Source organism: Syngnathoides biaculeatus, chromosome 22 (assembly GCF_019802595.1).
Source record: "Syngnathoides biaculeatus isolate LvHL_M chromosome 22, ASM1980259v1, whole genome shotgun sequence".
NCBI classification, from domain to species: Eukaryota; Metazoa; Chordata; class Actinopteri; order Syngnathiformes; family Syngnathidae; genus Syngnathoides; species Syngnathoides biaculeatus.
This window is the reverse complement of record NC_084661.1, coordinates 4,454,204-4,472,592: the sequence shown is the minus strand read 5'-3', so window position 1 is coordinate 4,472,592 and position 18,389 is coordinate 4,454,204. Positions and strand designations below refer to the sequence as shown.

Below are 18,389 nucleotides of genomic sequence, written 5' to 3'. Positions count from 1 at the left end.
TTACGAAGGAAAGGAAAATTCAGCCTATGAAAGGAAAAAATAGGTGCTAGATTCGCAATCCCCAAATTCCACCAAATGTAAACATCCTGTATCTTAGTTTGTGTGGTGCAATAGAGCTGCTCTGCCAGTGGCTATCGCAGTCGCATCTTCCTGGCATCCCATTGGCTTGGGGGAATGTCAATCTTTAACCATGATGCACAGCCTGTATCTAAGTTTGTGTGGTGTCATAGAGCTGCTCTACCATTGGCTGTCGCTGGAGTATCTTCCTGGCTGACCATTGGCTAGGAGGGACGTCACTCTTTACCCGTGGTGCTTTTCCTTTCCTTTGGACAATCAAGTGTCAACAAATCATACACTAGCCGCTAGCATTTTCACATGCTGTCACAAGCTGGCGGAGTAGAACTTTCTTGGGGACTCATGGTAAAGCAACATAAGTAAACTTGCAATAAACACAAACGAAACAGTTGTATTTACCAATGTCCGCTAGCGTGTGACAACGTGTGAAAACACTAGCGTAATTCAGAGTGACAATCGAGTGTCCAAGGGAAACCAAAAGCTTCATGGGTAAAGACTGACATCCCTCCTAGCAATTGGGATGTCAGGAAGATGCTATGGTGATAGCCAATGGGAGAGCAACTCTATTGCACCACACAAACCAAAATACAGGATGTTTACATTTGGTGGAATTTGGGGACTTCGAATCCAGCACCTAGTTTTTTTCTTTCGTATCCTGAAATTTCCTTTGTAACGAGAGACATATTTTTCCGAGGAGGCATTTTGGAACCTGAATTTTCCGTCACGAGAGACATTCATAAGTAGAGGTACCACATTATTCTGTTTTTATTTATGTTTTGCATAACATCCCAACTTCATTTGAATTGAGGTTTGTAGACCTGCTAAAAAATATATAATACTTCAAACCTAAATGACTGCTAGCAGCAATGGTTACGGCTGACCAGTAGTGATTGCTCGCGACAGCAACATCAATGCCACCTGTGAGTGTGTGAACAACTACCGTGACACTGTACATCAATTCCTGGTCGAATGTGAACTCCGTCTGTCAGTCGAAAAAAGTACGGCCACTTTGTTCATCACGTTCTAGGGTGAATTTTGGATGAACCTCCTTATCAAAATCAATAACCTGCCGATCCCAACTGTAAACCGCCCAAAAAATCACGGGCGTTGTACTGGACACCATACTCACCTTCGGTCCTCACGCAGATTACACGGCCAAGTGTGTCAACCAACGAACCAATGTACTCAAAGACATAAAACTCGGGCCCGAGTGCCGAGACGCTCACCATGACGTACACTATAAAGCCATCGGAAGGACCGTCCTTAACTACGGCGCTCCAGTGTGGTCTCCCTCGCTCAAGCCATCGCACTGGAAGAACCTCCAGACTCAGCAGAAGGCTGCTCTCCGAGTCATCAACGGCTGCCTGGCCATGGCTAACGAGGACCACCTGCATCGTGATACCAAAATCCTACCGGTGAACAACACAACAAACGCCCGACAGTATCTACTACGCTGCCAACTCCCTGCGCTCCCGTGCCATCAGGTGTCAAATGTACCACCTCACCTGCGCCAACTTCGCCATGATGTCCGCAAATACCATCAAGACATCGACGAAGACATCCCCATCGACGAACACGCCTACCGAGACGCTCTACCTCGCCTTCATTGAACGGCGGTTGGTGACGCGGTGGACAGCTACAAACTGGTCGTCATCCTTAGTGGCTAGCCAACCCCCGAGGTGGACAAAACCGAAACCGATCTTCCGAGGGCCACAAGATCCAAACTGTCGCAACTCCGCTCCGGACAAAGCTGCATGCTCAATGACTATATGGCTTGTATCGACAATACTATCCCCAACCTTTGCCCGAAATGCGGAGAGGGGCCTCACGATACACAGCACATCTTCAACTGTGCAGGAGCTCCCACTACACTGACTGTAATAGACCTTTGGAATCGCCCAAAGGAAGTGGCTGCATTCCTGGAACTAGAAGAACTAGATCAATCCCTATCTACAACAACAGCTAATGGTTACAATGCATTTTCTAAGCTTTGCTGTTAGCAATTTGCTTTGTCTATATTCTTTTGCAGTTATTTTCATTTCTTGGGTAAGTGTAGGATTTACTTTTGGTCTCAGCATCTGAATTTTATTGGTCTCAGTCCATTTGTTTACTGTGCACCAGGGTCTGTATGACCATATCCATACTTGATTAAACGACTCAAACATGCAGATCAATGCCAGAGTTTGCTTCCACATAAACAAACAGACATGCCAACACACCTTATTTTGATGGAAATGAAAATGTTTCATTCTTTGTCAATATAATGTTCTGTGATTGACTGGCAACCAGTCAAGCATATACCCTGCCTCTTACCCTAAGATGAGAGACCTAAACAGGAGAAGCAGTAGACAGATTGATGCCTGGAAAGATCACTTAATTTTTTTCTTGGCCACTGTGACAATACTTATCTCTGTGATCTTCAGAATATGAATTGTTAATGGACTTGATTATTTTGACAGTAGTTTTCATCGTTTTGGAGTTACACAACAAAAAAAAAGCTTTTGTCTATCATGTGGCTTTTTTTAAGGCTTCCAAAACAGCATCCATCCATCGAATTTCTTGCTTATCCTCACAGGGGTTACGCAAGTGCTGGAGCCGATCCCAGCTGTCAACGGGCAGGAGGCAGAGTACATCCTGAACTGGTTTCCAGCCAATCACAGGACACATAGAGACAGGTAACAGTCGCACTCACAATCACACCTAAGGTCAATTTAGAGTGTCCAATTAACGCGTTTTTGGAATATGGAAGGAAACCGGAGTGCCTGGAAAAAAACCCACGCAGGCACTTGGAGAACATGCAAACTCCACACAGACGGGGCCGGGATTGAACCCTGGACCTCAGAGCCCAACACTTTACAGCTGCCCCACCGTCACACCCTTCCAAAACACAATTAGTTAAAATCTTTTTGTATTTATTACATATTCTCTAGATAGGTTTAGCTGTACCTGTGAGCACTGTGCAAGTGCAGACTACGCACACCACTTTATTAAAAAAAATGTTGGTTTCCTTACCTGGCATCCAGACTTCGCCCCAGTATTTGCAAACAGTTGACTATGGATGTGGCATTATTACCTGAGAAAGGAAATGAGACATCAGGGAAAAAAAGCAAAGTTTTGAATGATGCCCATTTAATATGAAACAGGAAACAAAATCACTGTTGGGAGAGCATGAGGTGTGAAAAATATTTACCTTCATATTTACATAAATATGCCTTGGAGAGCATGAATTCAAACATCCATCCATTTTCTGAGCCGCTTATCCTCACAAGGGTCACAGGAGTGCTGGACCCAATCCCAACTGTCATCGGGCAGGAGGCTTGGAACACGCTGAACTGGGTGCCAGCCAATCGCAGGGCACATAGAGACAGAAAACAGTCGCACTCCCAATCACATCTAGGGCCAATTTAGAGTGTCCGATTAATGTATGTTTTTGGAAAATGGGCAAAAACCGGAGTGGCTGGAGAAACCACGTTCCCAAGAAGTGTGAGACCAACGCTCAACAGCTACTTCACCGTGCCGCATGCTTCTGTGGGTTTTCACTGGGGACTCTGGTTTCCTCCCACAATACAAAGACATGCATTCATCAGAGACTATAAATTGCTCACGGGTGTGATTGTGAGTGCAAATGGTTCAATGGTAGTTGGTTTAGATGTGATCTGCGATTGGCTGGCAACCAGTTCAGGGTGTACCCCCTCTACTCCCTGAAGATAGTTGGGATAGGCTCCAGCACTCCCGTGACCCTTGTGAGGATACGTGCCTCAAATAATGGGCTGGAGAGAGACAGACAGACAGATAGACAGACAGAGAGAGCGCTGTATATGTAAGAAAACCAAACAATTTGAAGCTGTGAGAAGAGCGAAAATCAATCAGAGCCATTGCACAAACATTGGGACTGGTGTCCTAAGCAACAGACTTTAATAAAGTCGGCCAAAAATATCAACAGCAGTTGATGACAGAAACATTGTGAGAGCTGTGAAGAAATACCCAAACCAAAGAGTCAGGGACATCAGTGACATCACACCAAACAGAGAAGGTCTTTTATCTGGGTATCTATACTTGCGTGTGTGAGTGTATATATACATATATATATCGTGTTATTGAACAAAGTAGACGTGAGTCCAACTGTAGTTTTTAACGTGGTGATATTTATTAGCTTTTCAATCGATAACCTGTCTGCCGCTAGCTCACTCCCTTAGCGTCCTCTGTTGTTGCGGCCCGATGACATCATCCGAAATTGACTTTGTAGTCTTTCTACTTTAACACAATCACAAAACATCTCCCCTTTCTAGAATCATTGGGGAGACTGCCAATGATTCAACAGACCTTGAGTGTTATTCTGTCGCATGGTTGGAAGGTCTGCTCCTGTCTGTACCTTTACCAGAAAATCAATCATACACAAAACATTTTAGCCTTAGCTTGAACAATTCACTTCAACAAATCAATAACTCAACCAAGAATCATGTACTGGTCTTTGTTCCAAACCCTGCAGCTAACTAAACATTTGCATTATAACATCATTACATGCATCACATCACATTTCAACATTTTTTTTTCTACTTCCTGCATTGTCTCTTTCTCTAAACAAAATCATGACTCCAACCAAGCTGGCATCACAACAGCCCTCCCGGACCTGGTTCGGAGAGGAGTAGTAATTGGTGGGTTTGGAAGGTTCCTCTGTCAGTCAACCTGAACCGCCTCTCTGGGAAGGCTCCACTGGAACGTGGTAACTCTGCTCCAACGTGGCTCTCATGGGCATGAGATTACGACGATTCCGTTTTATGGTTCCAAGGACCAACCACTAGATACAAATGTGGGGTGGTGTGATTACAGATGGTGGCCCCTGCTGTTGCTTGATCCTTGATCCACACCTCCTGTCTGTCCTGGTCCAGTGCCTCGTGGTTCGGTGGACGTTGGCACAGGCGTTGCACATCTTTTGCCCACTTCTCACTTTCCTTCAACATAACAGTTTCACGATCTGGAATAGCTGGACTGAACAAGGCGGGGAAGGATGGGCAACTTTGTCCGAGGCCTCCTTGCCATGAGAAGCTGAGCTGGACTATACCGATTCTCCACAGTGGTAGTCCTGTAGCCCAGATAGGGGTCATCTGCTTTCTTTAAGAGACCTTTCACGGTCTGAACTGCATGTTCAGCCTCTGCATTGCCTTGTGGGTATCTTGGGCTGCTGGTGACATGACGGAACCCATAGGACTTTGCAAACTCTGAGAAAGCAGCTCCTGAAAACTGTGCCCCCCCCCCCATCAGAAACGAGAAGGTCTGGTATCCCGTGACTTGCATAGATAGATTGACTTAAGGTCGTGAATCACATCATTTGACCTTGTGGATGTCAGTGGAGCTATTTCCACAGACCTTGACATATCGTCCCCAACCAGTAGGTAGGTCTTACTCCCGAGCACTGCCTTATTATCCCACATCCTCTCCCGTCTATTTCTGTCACCTCTTATCTTGTTCTCTTGATTAGATATTGCATGTCCTCTCTGGGTTCCCCACCCTTCATACAAAAATAATACAATCTGACTGTTATTATGTTATTTGGGTTCAGATATCTTGACTCTCACAATGTTGTTCTGCTGTGGTTTTCACCCCTGGACCTTTGTACACGACGTCCCTTTGTCTATTTTAACGAAACAGAACGATAAAAAGATGTAAAAAAAAACAACAAAATAAGCAGAGGGAGTAATTCAAACTCCCTTGTTGCACAGGAAGACGTGTTTTGCACAAAGCATAAAGATCCACCATTCTGAAGGCACATGCAGCTCCGTGATGCCAGTACACCATTTTTGTTGATGTAGAAGCGTATCCCACCACTTTTTTTCCCTCGTGACGCGGTCTGCTCAGTGCAGTTGGAAGCTGGGAAGCAATACAGTGCAATTGGGGATGCGTTCACATAGCCATGTCTGCATGAAGCAGAGGGGGGCAGAATCTCCCAAGTCCTTACTTCTTTGTGAGAAGATTATATGTGTCCACGTGGTTAGGTAGAGAGGACTGATTTGCAAGGTAAACTTAGGGGAGTGACATTCGGAGTCCTCTTTACAGTGCTTGACCTGCACTCCGGCTCGCTTCCCCCTAAAGGCACTCTGTACAAGCCTAACATAAAGTAGGGTGTTGACGCAATCTTAACTGTTCTAAATGAAGAAGACTCTGTATCTTACACATCTGTGACTCTTATAAGGAATCGTTCCTATGAACTTAGTCTCTCTTGTTCTTTGTTGTTTGTTTGTTCTTTACTCATAGAAGGGCGGCAACAACTGCCGGAGACAAATTCCTTGTGTGTGGGTACACACTTGGCCAATGAAGCTGATTCTGATTCTGTGACACTGTACCCAATGAGACTCCTCATGGATCTTAAACAAATTAACATTTACCCCCGAACTTTTAAATCCCAAGCACCAAAGACCCCCAGATGTGTCACAAACAACCTGTCAAAGAATAGGAATAATTGCGGGACAATGTGCCACTTACTAGTGTTGAGAGGAACTCTAAACTCACCTGTGATTTACGTTAACTTAAGATAAAACATTTGGTTTAATACCTCATGAACTCTATGTAAATATTCCTAATGTATGCAGTGATGTCTGTGTCAGTGTGTCAACTTTAAGCTTTTTCAACATTTTCAGAATGAGAATCAGAGTCCCCTTTATTGGCCAAGTGTCCAGTAAAAAAAAAAAAAAAAACAAGGAATTTTTTTCTGGCACTCGGTGCTGCCTTGGTACGACATACAAAACAAAGAACAACAAAGCAACAAGGACAAAGAACTAGAGATATTTCTATTTATAGGAACTATTCCTCATAAGAGTTGTGCAAGATGTAAAATCTTCATTTAGAACAGGCAAGAGAGAAGTGTGTCAACATCCCATATTGTGTAAAAATTGTACAGAATCCCTTTACCTGTTTGCGGTTCCCGTTATAGACCAGTGCAATGACAGTGCAGTGACAGTTGTGCAAAGGGAGCAGGTAAAAGTGACGAATCATGCGATATTCAACAAAATATATTACTAACAACAAATGCACATGATTTAATTGCCAGAGGGAAAAAACTGTTTGAATGCCTGCTAGTTTTGACTTGAATTAATCTGTCGCACTTTCCTGACGGAAGGAACTGGAAAAGCTGGTAGCCAGGATGTGGAGGATCCGAAAGGATCCTGCCTGCTCTGGACCTAGTTCGCGTTGTGTGTAAGTCCTCAGTAGTGTGTAGAGTGGTGCCGACAATCCGTTCAGCTGTTTTGATTGTCCGTTGCAGTCGGAGTTTGTCCTTTTTTGTGGCGGCCCCAAACCAAACTGTGATGCAGGTACACAGTACTAATTGGATAAAAGTTCTGTAGAACTGTCTCAGCAGCTCATGTGACAGACCGTGCTTCCTCAGAAGCCGCAAGAAGTACATCCTTTGCTGGGCCTTTTTGAGGATGGAGATGATGCACACACACACATGTACACACACACACACATTGGGATGGGAGTTTGAGCTTGTGATCAAAAGTGCAAGCAATAGCCATAAACCATTCTTACCAAAAAATGATATCCCATTTCTGATAAGTACTCCCAATTTGCAGAAAAGACTGGAAAAAATAAATTGAAGAGGAAGAGGAAGAGGCAGGGAGGGAGAAGAATAAATGTTAATTAAACAGTTATGAAATACCAGAGAGGAAAAAACCCAGTCGAGAATGAGAAACAAATCCCTTTGACAAGCAGCTGACATGTGCAATTACAGACGTGTAGTTTGAATTTCAAGCACTATTATGGGAGTCAAATGGTAAATTTTGTCACTGGCATCTTTACATGTATTGTTTGTCAAAATCACCTTGTCACCATCTCTTTCTCCTTGTTGGAAGCATGTCCACCGTTGCTCATGGAATGGATAGATGTGGATAGGAAGTACAGCCGATGGTTTGTGAAATATTGATCCGCCAATGGCAAGACAACCTGTGGGTTATGTTGACAATTGGGAGAAATGTAGAAACAAATCAATGGGCCACCAACTATAGGTCGACAAACTGTCATTGCTGGTAAACATTTTTGTTGTTATTGTTGAAAGAAATGCTGCTCAGTTCTGACCTTTAAAAAGAACTTCATCTGCTGTTCGTGGAGACTTTTTACTCCCCTTTGTCTTGTTTCCCTGTCTACAGAGAATCAAACGAAAATAAAGGTAAACTTGTCTGAAGATTTCTTCCTCATTAAGCCATCTTTTTCAATTAGTAACTTTTTTCTGTGACCTTGACTACAGAATACTGAATAAAGTATTACACTTGCCTTGACAACTCGACACTGCTTTTATCAAGCAGCACAATTATGAAATTAAGAAAGAAGAGTCTCACCAAACACCAGCATGTGATCATGAGCCTGGTCTACATATTTGATGAGCTTCTCAAGGAAGGTGTAGACAAATCGTTTCTCTATGGTTTGTGTGTCAAACTCCTGCGGCTTCACACCTCTGAAAAGAATAAGGCGTCTCAATAGAGATGTTGTGTTCATGAATTTCAAAAGAAGGATGAAATGTGGCCACTGTTTTTGAGAGCGGCACAGATCACAAGGCAAATATTCTTTTTTTTTTTTTTTAGATCTCGTGCATGTAACCGTTATTTTGGGATAATTGGACTTTATTTATCAACGATTAATATTTTCATTCCCTGATTTTTTTCCAGATGTCATATTTGGATAGACAGTACATTGGCTGTAATACCTCGTACTCAAGATGATCAACACAGCAAACCACAAGCTCTAAAAGATTTCTCAACCAGTAAACAAGAGTCTCTATCCCCAAACCTGAAGTTATGCACAACCAAATGTAATACTGACGATGTATTACTTGGGTTAAAATCTGAAAACCAACAATGTGCTTCAGGTTATCCACACTGCCGGAAAAAGCAAAGATGTGTAAAGTCAGTAAATGTTGTCAGAATGTCGAATTGAGTTAAAGAAAGATTGAAAGGATGATACATTCCAAAAAGGAATTTATTAGTGTATGTAATTTATACAGTAAAGAAAATAAGTATTTGAACACCCTGCTATATAGCAAGTTCTCCCACTTAGAAATTATGGAGGGGTCTGAAACTTTCATCGTAGGTGCATGTCCACTGTGAGAGAGATAATCCAAACAGGAAAATCCAGAAATCACAATGTATGATTTTTTAATGATTTATTTGTGTGATAGAGCTGCAAATAAGAATTTGAATACCTGTCTATCAGCTAGAATTCTGACCCTGAAAAACGTATTAGTCCACCTTTAAAAGTCCACCTTCAACTCCATGTATTATCCTGAATCAGATGCACCCGTGTTAGCTCGTTAGCTGCATAAAGACACCTGTCCACCAGATACAATCAGTAAGACTCAAATTTGTAACATGGCCAAGACCTAAGAGCTGTCCAAAGACACCAGAGTCAAAATTGTACAACTCCACACGGCTGAAAAGGGTTACTGAGAAATTACCAAGTAGATTGGTGAAAAAAGATCCACTGTTGGAGTAATCATTACAAAATGGAAGAAGCTAAAAATGACGGTCAATCTCAATCAGAGTGGAGCCCCATGCAAGATATCACCTTGTGGGGTCTCAATGATCATTGAAAAGGTGAGGAATCAGCCCAGGACTACACGACAGGAGTTGGCCACTGACCTGAAAAGAGCTAGGACCACTGTTTCCAAGGTGACTGTTGGTAATACACTAAGACGTCATAGTTTGAACACATGCATTGCATGGAACGTTACCCTGCTTAAATCAGCACATATCAAGGCCCGTCTTAAGTTTGCCAAAGACCATTTGGATGATACAGATGAGTCATGGGAGAAAGTTTTGTGGTCAGATGAGAGCAAAATGGAACCTTGAATGATGAATTCCATCCCAATAACACCATCCTTAGTGTGAAGCATGGGGGTGTTTTTCTGCAAAGGGAGAGGGTGACTGCGGCCATGTATTGTGAGATTTTGGGGAATAATCTCTTTCCCTCAATCAGAGCATTGAAGATGGGTCATAGCTGGGTCTTTCAACATGAAAATGACCTGAAGCACACAGCCAGGAAAACCAAGGACTGGCTCCGTAAGAAGCCCATCAGGGTTCTGACGTGGCCTACCCAGTCTCCAGACCTAAACCCAATCGAAAATATTTGGAGAAAGCTTAAACTCAGTGTTTCTCAGTGACAGCCCAGAAACCTGTCTGATCTAGAAAAGATCTGTGTGGAGGAGTGGGTCAAAATCCCTCCTGCAGTCTGAACAACTACAGGAAATGTTTGACATCTATAATTGCAAACAAAGGCTACTGTACCAAATATTAACATTGGTTTTCTCAGGTGTTCAGCTACTTATTTGCAGCTGTATCACACAAACAAATTGTTAAAAAAAATCATACATTGTCATTTCTGGATTTTTCTTTTTATGTTATCTCTCTCACAGTGGACATGCACCCCTCCATGATATATATATATATGAGTGCGTGAATCATCAATTGCATGGGCTTATAAATTAATTTCCTACCTTGAGACTGTGTAATCATTGATCTGGAGGAACTTGAGGAGGTCTAGTGCTTTTTGTCTGTCTTTTAATTTCTCTTTGGGAGTTAGTGTATCAAACGGAACCAGTAAGGGGTCATTTCCTGCGCCTGGAATACAGAGACAGCATGTAAAATACACTCCAATGTACACTATATTGCCAAATGTATTCGGTCACCTTGACTCAACTAAATTTATTTACATCCCATTCCTAATCCAGAGGGTTTTACACGACATTGGTCCACCTGCTGTAGTTGTAAACATCTTAAACTCTTATGACAATGTTTTCCACAAAGTTTAGGAGTATGTTTCTGTGATTTAATGAACATTTTTAAAGGAAGTGCATTCGTGAGGTTACACACTGTTATGTGTGAATTTAGACTCACATCCCCTTTGCTCAAACCAGCAAAATGCGACAAGGCACTTGTATTACGTTTAAGACAATTTAATCTCAGACACATCAATACAACACAAACACGATAAAATAGCTCATGGAAAATATAAGTTCACAGACAGATTAGTTGAGACAAAACGGCAAATACTGATCAATGTTGAACGAATGTTCCCCAAACAGACAAATGTTCCTTCCAGCGGGTATTTCAAGTTAGCAAATGTTCCAGAGATGTCCAAAAACGAAAGGCAGTAGGCATCCATGTCGTTAGTTCCAAACAGCATACTTTGTCCGAGAGCAGCGGTGAGGTCGTAAGAAGCCTCGTTGACAGTCTTTCTCGTACTTATATAGGCACTCCTCGGAACATTCCAGAATTCCGTAGCACAGAGGATCCGTGTCACAATGACCCAAGAGCATGAAAGGAAACCGCATCACAGAGGCTCTCCGTCATAATAACTTCAAAGTATGAAAGGAAAGAGCACCACAAAGAGCCACGTCATAACTTAAAGAATATCCATCCATTCATCCATACATCCATTTTCTTTGTCGCTTATCCTCATGAGGGTCGCGGGGAGTGCTGGAGCCTATCCTAGCTGTCAATGGGCAGGAGGCGGGGTACACCCTGGACTGGTTGCCAGCCAATTGCAGGGCACATAGAGACAAACAGCCAAACTCACAATCACACTTAGGGGCAATTTAGAGAGTCCAATTAACGTTGCATGTTTTTGGAATGTGGGAGGAAACTGGATTGCCTGGAGGAAACCCAACCAGGCACGGGTAGAACATGCAAACTCCACACAGGCGGGTCGGGATTGAACCCAGCTTTACCAGCTGAACCACCATGCTACCACAACTTAAAGCATAAAAGGAAAATAAAGAGAATAAAGAATAAAAATACACACACAACACTCTCCCTCTTAAGGAAAAGAAAGTTATAGTGAAACTTTCTGTTGTAATATAACTAACACTTTAAAACATGTTAAAACAGTGAAAACAGAAAAATACATCAGAAGTATCAAACATCAAACAAAACTTTACACTCTGGAAAGTGCATCAGCACAAACATTGTCTCAACCTTTAATGTGCTTGATCGCAAGACTGTATCCTTGCATGCTCAAACTCCACCTCATAAATCTCTGATTTTTGTTCTTCATTTGTGAAGAAAAGTTAAGGAATAGTGATCAGTGATAGTGGTTGAATAATTTCTTTGGTGTTTATCAAACCTTTTGGAAAAAAAAACACACCGGATGATCAAGACCTGAGTCATCCTCTTGCATCAGGACACCACCTGCACCTACCTCACTTGGATCAATTTGCCCTAACCCTATTTAAACGCTTTCTCAAAGTTTGATGCCTAAAACACTGGAGAATTCATGAGTATGGCTTTGATCCTTTCAAATGCAGCTTGACAACTGCCATCTCACTAGAATCTAACCATTTTCCCCAAAAGGTTAGTAAGTGGAAACACAACGTCATGCCCAGGAATCTCATGAGCTCTCTCTGACACTGTGGAACTAGGAAACATGCAACAGCCTCCACCTTAGCACCAACTGGTTGTACCGGGACGTGCCCTACAACATGCCCCAAGAATTCAACTTGGGCCTTTCTTTCTTTCACATTTTGCAAGGTTAATAGTCAGTTTCTCTGCCGGCATTCTCTCGAAGAACTCAAAAAGTCGTCTTCAGGTGAATGTCCCACTCCATGGCGTAAATTATGACATCATCCATGTAGGCTTTGACACCTTCCAGACCCGATGTCACACATTGTTGACGAGCCTTTGGAACGTTGCTGGGGCATTCTTTAAGCCGAACGGCATCACTTTGTATTGATACAGTCCATCACGTGTAGCGAATGCCGCAATCATCTTAGCACGGCCCATAAGCGGCACCTGCCAGAAGCCCTTCAGAAGGTCAAACACACTCACGTACGTAGTTTGACTGACGTGATCAATGCAATCATCCAAGATAATTAAAACTGCATACAGTGCAAGTAATATGATCAAAAAGCGAATATATTCTAAAAAGCATGAGAAAAAAAAAGTGTTTTCAACCTGGATTTAAATCATTCACACTTGGGGCTGACCTCACATCTATTGGCAACTTATTCCATTTGTGTGCGGAATAATAGCTAAATGCTGCTTCACCATGTTTGCTATGGACTCTGCGCTCCACTATTTGACCTGAGTCAGTCGATCTCAGAGCTCTACTGGATTTGTATTCTGTTAGCATTCCTTTCATGTATTCAGGACCTAAATTATTTAGTGATTTATAGACCAGTAGCAGAACTTTAAAATCTATTCTAAACCTGACTGGAAGCCACTGCAAGGACTTTAGGATTGGAGTTATATGCTCTGACCACTTTGTTTTAGTCAGAACGCGAGCTGCAGCATTCTGAATCAGCTGCAGCTGTTTAATACTCTTTTTTTGGGAGTCCAGTCAGAAGACCATAACAGTAGTGAAGTCTACTTGAGATAAAAGCATGGATGAGCTTATCCTGGTCTGCTTGACACGTACAAGATTTCACTCTTGATATGTTCTTCAGATGGTAGAAGGCAGTTTTTGTGACTGATGATGATGATGATTGTTGAAAATCAGGTCCGAATCAATCAGAACACCAAGGTTTCGGACTTGGTCTTTGGTTATTAAAGATAGATAGTGCAGGTGTTTACTAACAGCAAGTCTCTTTTTTTTTATTGCCCAAAACAATTGTTTCAGTTTTGTTGTGATTTAGTTGAAGAAAATTTTGGACCATCCAGTTATTTATCCAATTTAGACAGTGGTACGATACTTCAATTGAACTGTAGTCATCTGGAGACACTGCTAAGTAAAACTGGGTGTCATCTGCATATTTATGGTAGTCAAAATTAAAGTTGTGAAGAATTTGACCCAAGGGTGTCACATACAGGCTGAACAGGAGAGGTCCAAGAGCTGACCCCTGAGGAACCCTATAGGTCATTGCCATTCGCTGAGACCGAGCACCTCCAATGGTCACGAAGTAGCTCCTTTCCTCCCGGTAGGACCTAAACCATTTAAGGACCATTCCATTTAGTCCTACCTACGTTTCCAACTTGTTTAGCAGTATATTGCGATTTACCGTATCAAAAGCCGCACTGAGATCCAACAAGACCTAAATTGACACCTTTCCTGAGTCAGTGTTCAACCTTCTATCATTTAGCACTTTGATAAAAGCAGATTCTGTACTGTGATGAGTTCGGAAACCTGATTGAAATTTGTCAAAAAGTCAATTTAAATTCAAGAAATTCCTGAGTTGATTGTCATTGTCCAGCATGAACTGGACCTCCTTCCACAGAATCTCATTCTTCACAGGATTAATTCGATATGGGTGTTGTTTCACAGGCACAGCATCACCCACATCTATATCATGACGAGCCGCGCACATCTGGAAATAGGTGAGAAAATTCAAAAAGCAATTGTGACATTTCAGCTTTCTGGTCACCTGACAAATGTGTCAATTTCTCATCAAGGTGAGCTAATACATGAGAATTACACAACTTTGGTGAAGCACTATCAATCAAATCATCATACTTGACTTCGCTATCAACATCATCAATATTGTCATTGACGTTTGCATCATCATCAATTGTACAATCAGTAACTAGGGAGGAGAGTGTTGTAGCAATACAGCTGACTTGTTTAGTGTCAATCCTGTCATGATATTTCTTAATCATGTTCACATGACATAACTTTTTGTGCTTACGACGCCCAGGAGTCACGACGATGTAGTCTATGTCGCTAACCTTTTTGTATATTAGATATGGACCCTGATATCTAGCTCTGAGTGGTTGGCCAGGAATGGGAAGTAAGACTAACACTTTTTCACCAGGAATGAAAGTTATTGCTTTTGACTTTTTGTCATAGTTTTGTTTCATTTTGGCTTGAGAAATTTTTAGGTTTTGTCGGGGCTTCTCACAAGCTTTCAAAAGCCTGTTCTGAAAGATAGAAACATAGTCCAAAAATTTATCTCAGGATTGTGACTGAGCCATTGCTCTTTCAAATGCTTCAGTGGTCCATGTACATTGTGACCAAAAACAAGCTCAAAGGGACTGAACCCTAAAGTTTCCTGAACTGGTTCCCCAACAGCAAACAGTAACAAACGCACACCCTCATCCCAATCTTTCTCTGTTTCAAAACAAGTCTTGATCATAATCTTGAAAGTTTGATGAAACCTCTCTAATGCAACCTGCGACACTGGATGATAAGCACTGGACTTAACTTGTTCTATGCCCAACTGATACATTGCTTGTTGAAGCACCTTGGACATAAAATTTGAGCCCTGATCTGACTGGACAACCTTTGGCAACTAAACTAAAGTGAAAAATTTGATCAAAGCCTTGATGATCACACGAGCAACACTCCAATGGATAGGAATAGCCTTCGGAAATCTGGTAGAAGCACACATGATGGTGAGAAGATACTGATTACCGGATCAGGTTTTTGGCAGTGGACCAACACAATCAATGATAATACGACTGAAAGGTTTCTCGAATGCCGGTATAGGTCTTAAAGGAGCAGGAGGAATTTTGTGATTTGGTTTACCAACAACTTGGCATCCATGACAGGTCTTACAAAATTCAGCAACATTTTTCCTTATACTGGGGCAAAAGAAATGTGCTAGAATTTTCTCACAAGTTGTGTTTACCCCCAGATGATCTGCCAAGGGACTTTTATGTGCCAATGAAAGTACATGCTCTCGAAAAACTTTTGGAACCACAATTTGATTATGTAATTTCCATTCATCCCCCACAGGAATTTCTGGCGACCTATACTTCCTCATCAAAACACCATCTTGGAAGTAATAAACTAGAATCTTACTAGCCTCTTCAAAAGAAACTGTAACTTCTGCAGCTCAACATCATCACTCTGTGCAATAATAACTTGCTTTCTTGACAAAATGTGATCACTACTCGACAAAGTTTCAGGCTTAACAGCAGGACCTGAAGAGTTACATCCCTTCGAAGATAAGTCACCAGCCTCTGAGGCTAAAGAACGAACCATAAATGTATCTGATAGATCACAAATGGAATCCTTCGGGCAAGAAGTATTGGAAGAAATGAAGAGTTTGTTTTCAAAACAAGACATAGGCATTTTTTTCAGATTTACGAAACTCGCGCCAAAATTATCCAGCTCCGAATGAAGAATTTTGACGCGAGTTTCGTAAATCTGAAAAAAAATGCCTATGTCTCGTTTTGAAAACTAACTCTTCAAATGTCTTTTGACATTGAATGAGTGACTGCACAAGACGGAAAAATACCCGGAACGTCACACGGAACATCACACTCTAGAAAAGTAACGTGCCTTGGAGTAGAAACCGAACCATTGTGAATAGAAGGCAAAAACCTCTCCAGATCTTCAGAATCTGAAAATTCATTGTCAGAACCAAAGTTCTTCTCGGAACCACCTGGCAAGGAAGGCTGAGGTGCAATAGATACACAAGCATTTGGGGAACAGTGGACTTGATTTTTGTACTTTAGCTTTTTGCAAGCAAAACTCAAGTGACCAGGCTTCTTACAATAGGCACAGACAGGTCCTTGAACCTGAGAATTAGAACTTGCCTTATCACCGCTTGACTCTGTATGAAAAATAGTCTTTTGGTGAAAAAACATGGAATTGCCAGGAGACTGAAAATAACTCTTGTGAGTAACAAAATAATTATCTGTCAACACCATGGTATCATGTAAGGTTTTAACATCATGTTCATCCAAATAAGTCCTGGGATCAGAATGAACACACTGCTTAAATTCCACCATCAAAACTAACTGCCTCAAAGTCTGCCAATCTGAAGCTTGGGTTCTGACCAGATCAGAGCGCTCAGAACATGACTACACCTTTAGAATAGGTTTTAAAGTTCTGCTACTGATCTAAATATCTTTGAATGGTTTCAGCCCTGAATGCATGAACAGTAGGGTTTTGAGATCTACGGACTCAGGTCAAACATTGGAGGAAAGAGTCCAAAGCAAATTTGGTTAAACAGCATTTAGCCATTACGCTGGACACGAAACAAATAAGTTTAATTTTCATTTCATTTTAAGTCAAGGTTAAAAAAAAAATCCCCTCATGCTATTTAAAGGATATTCACTTTTAAATAATCTGTCTTGCACTGAATGGTGTTTTTTTTGTCTTTGTTTTAAATTTTTACAAGGTTTTTTGCTTTGTTTGTTGAATCATTTTAATTATCTAAAGAACCTTGAGTTACCTGATGTATGAAATGTGCAACATGCAAATCGGTGGCCTTTCAAAATTATTAGCCAATTTGAACTTAAAACAAGCAATTTACATTAATCATACACAGTGAAGATAAGTATTTGAACACCCTGCAATATTGCAAGTTCTGCCACTTAGAAATTATAGAGGGGTCTGAAATTTTCATCGTAGGTGCATGTCCACTGTGAGAGAGATAATCCAAAAAGAAAATTCCAGAAATCAAAATGTATGATTTTTGTCACGATTTATTTGTGTGATACAGCTGCAAATAAGTATTTCAACACCTGTCTATCAGCTAGAATTCTGACCCTCAAAGACCTGTTCGTCCGCCTTTAAAAGTCCACCTCCACACCATGAATTATTCTGAATCAGATGCACCTGTGTGAGCTCGTTCGCTGCATAAAGACACCTGTCCACCCCATACAATCAGTAAGACTCAAACTGTCAAATATGGCCAAGATCAAAGAGCTGTCCAAAGACACCAGAGACAAAATTGTACAACTCCACACGGCTGGAAAAGGTTACTGAGAAATTACCAAGTAGATTGGTGAAAAAAGATCCACTGTTGGAGTAATCAGAATGGAGCCCCGTGCAAGATATCACCTTGTGGGGTCTCAATGATCATTGAAAAGGTGAGGAATCAGCCCAGGACTACACGACAGGACTTGGTCAATGACCTGAAAAGAGCTGGGACCGCCGTTTCCAAGGTGACTGTTGGTAATACACTAAGACGTCATGGTTTGAAATCATGCATGGCACAGAAGGTTCCCCTGCTTAAACCAGCACATGTCAAGGCCCATCTTAAGTTTGCCAATGACCATTTGAAGGATACAGAGGAGTCATGGGAGAAAGTTTTGTGGTCAGATGAGAGCAAAATTAAAATTTTTGGTCATGATTCCACTAACCGTGTTTGGAGGAAGGCGAATGATGAGTTCAATCCCAAGAACACCATCCCTACTGTCAAGCATGGGGGTGGTAGCAACATGCTCTAGCGGTGTTTTTCTGCACACGGTACAGGACGACTGCACTGTATTAAGGAGAGGATGACTGCGGCCATGTATTGTGAGATTTTGGGGAACAACCTTTTTCCTTCAGTCAGAGCATTGAAGATGGGTCGTGGCTGGGTCTTTCAACATGACAATGACCCAAAGCACACAGCCAGGAAAACCAAGGAGTGGCTCCATGAGAATCATATCAAGGTTCTAGCA

At 41.8% G+C, this 18,389-nt stretch overlaps 1 protein-coding gene across 1 annotated transcript in view; it reads right to left on the bottom strand.

Moving 5' to 3' along the window:
- ryr2a (ryanodine receptor 2a (cardiac)) overlaps positions 1-18,389 on the bottom strand; it is a 407,989-nt gene that overhangs the window by 195,149 nt on the left and 194,451 nt on the right. Inside the window, 6 exon segments of the mRNA XM_061810997.1 lie at positions 3,088-3,148; positions 7,600-7,649; positions 7,892-8,013; positions 8,146-8,210; positions 8,406-8,521; positions 10,556-10,679. Of these exon segments, the coding sequence (XP_061666981.1) occupies positions 3,088-3,148; positions 7,600-7,649; positions 7,892-8,013; positions 8,146-8,210; positions 8,406-8,521; positions 10,556-10,679 (538 nt within the window).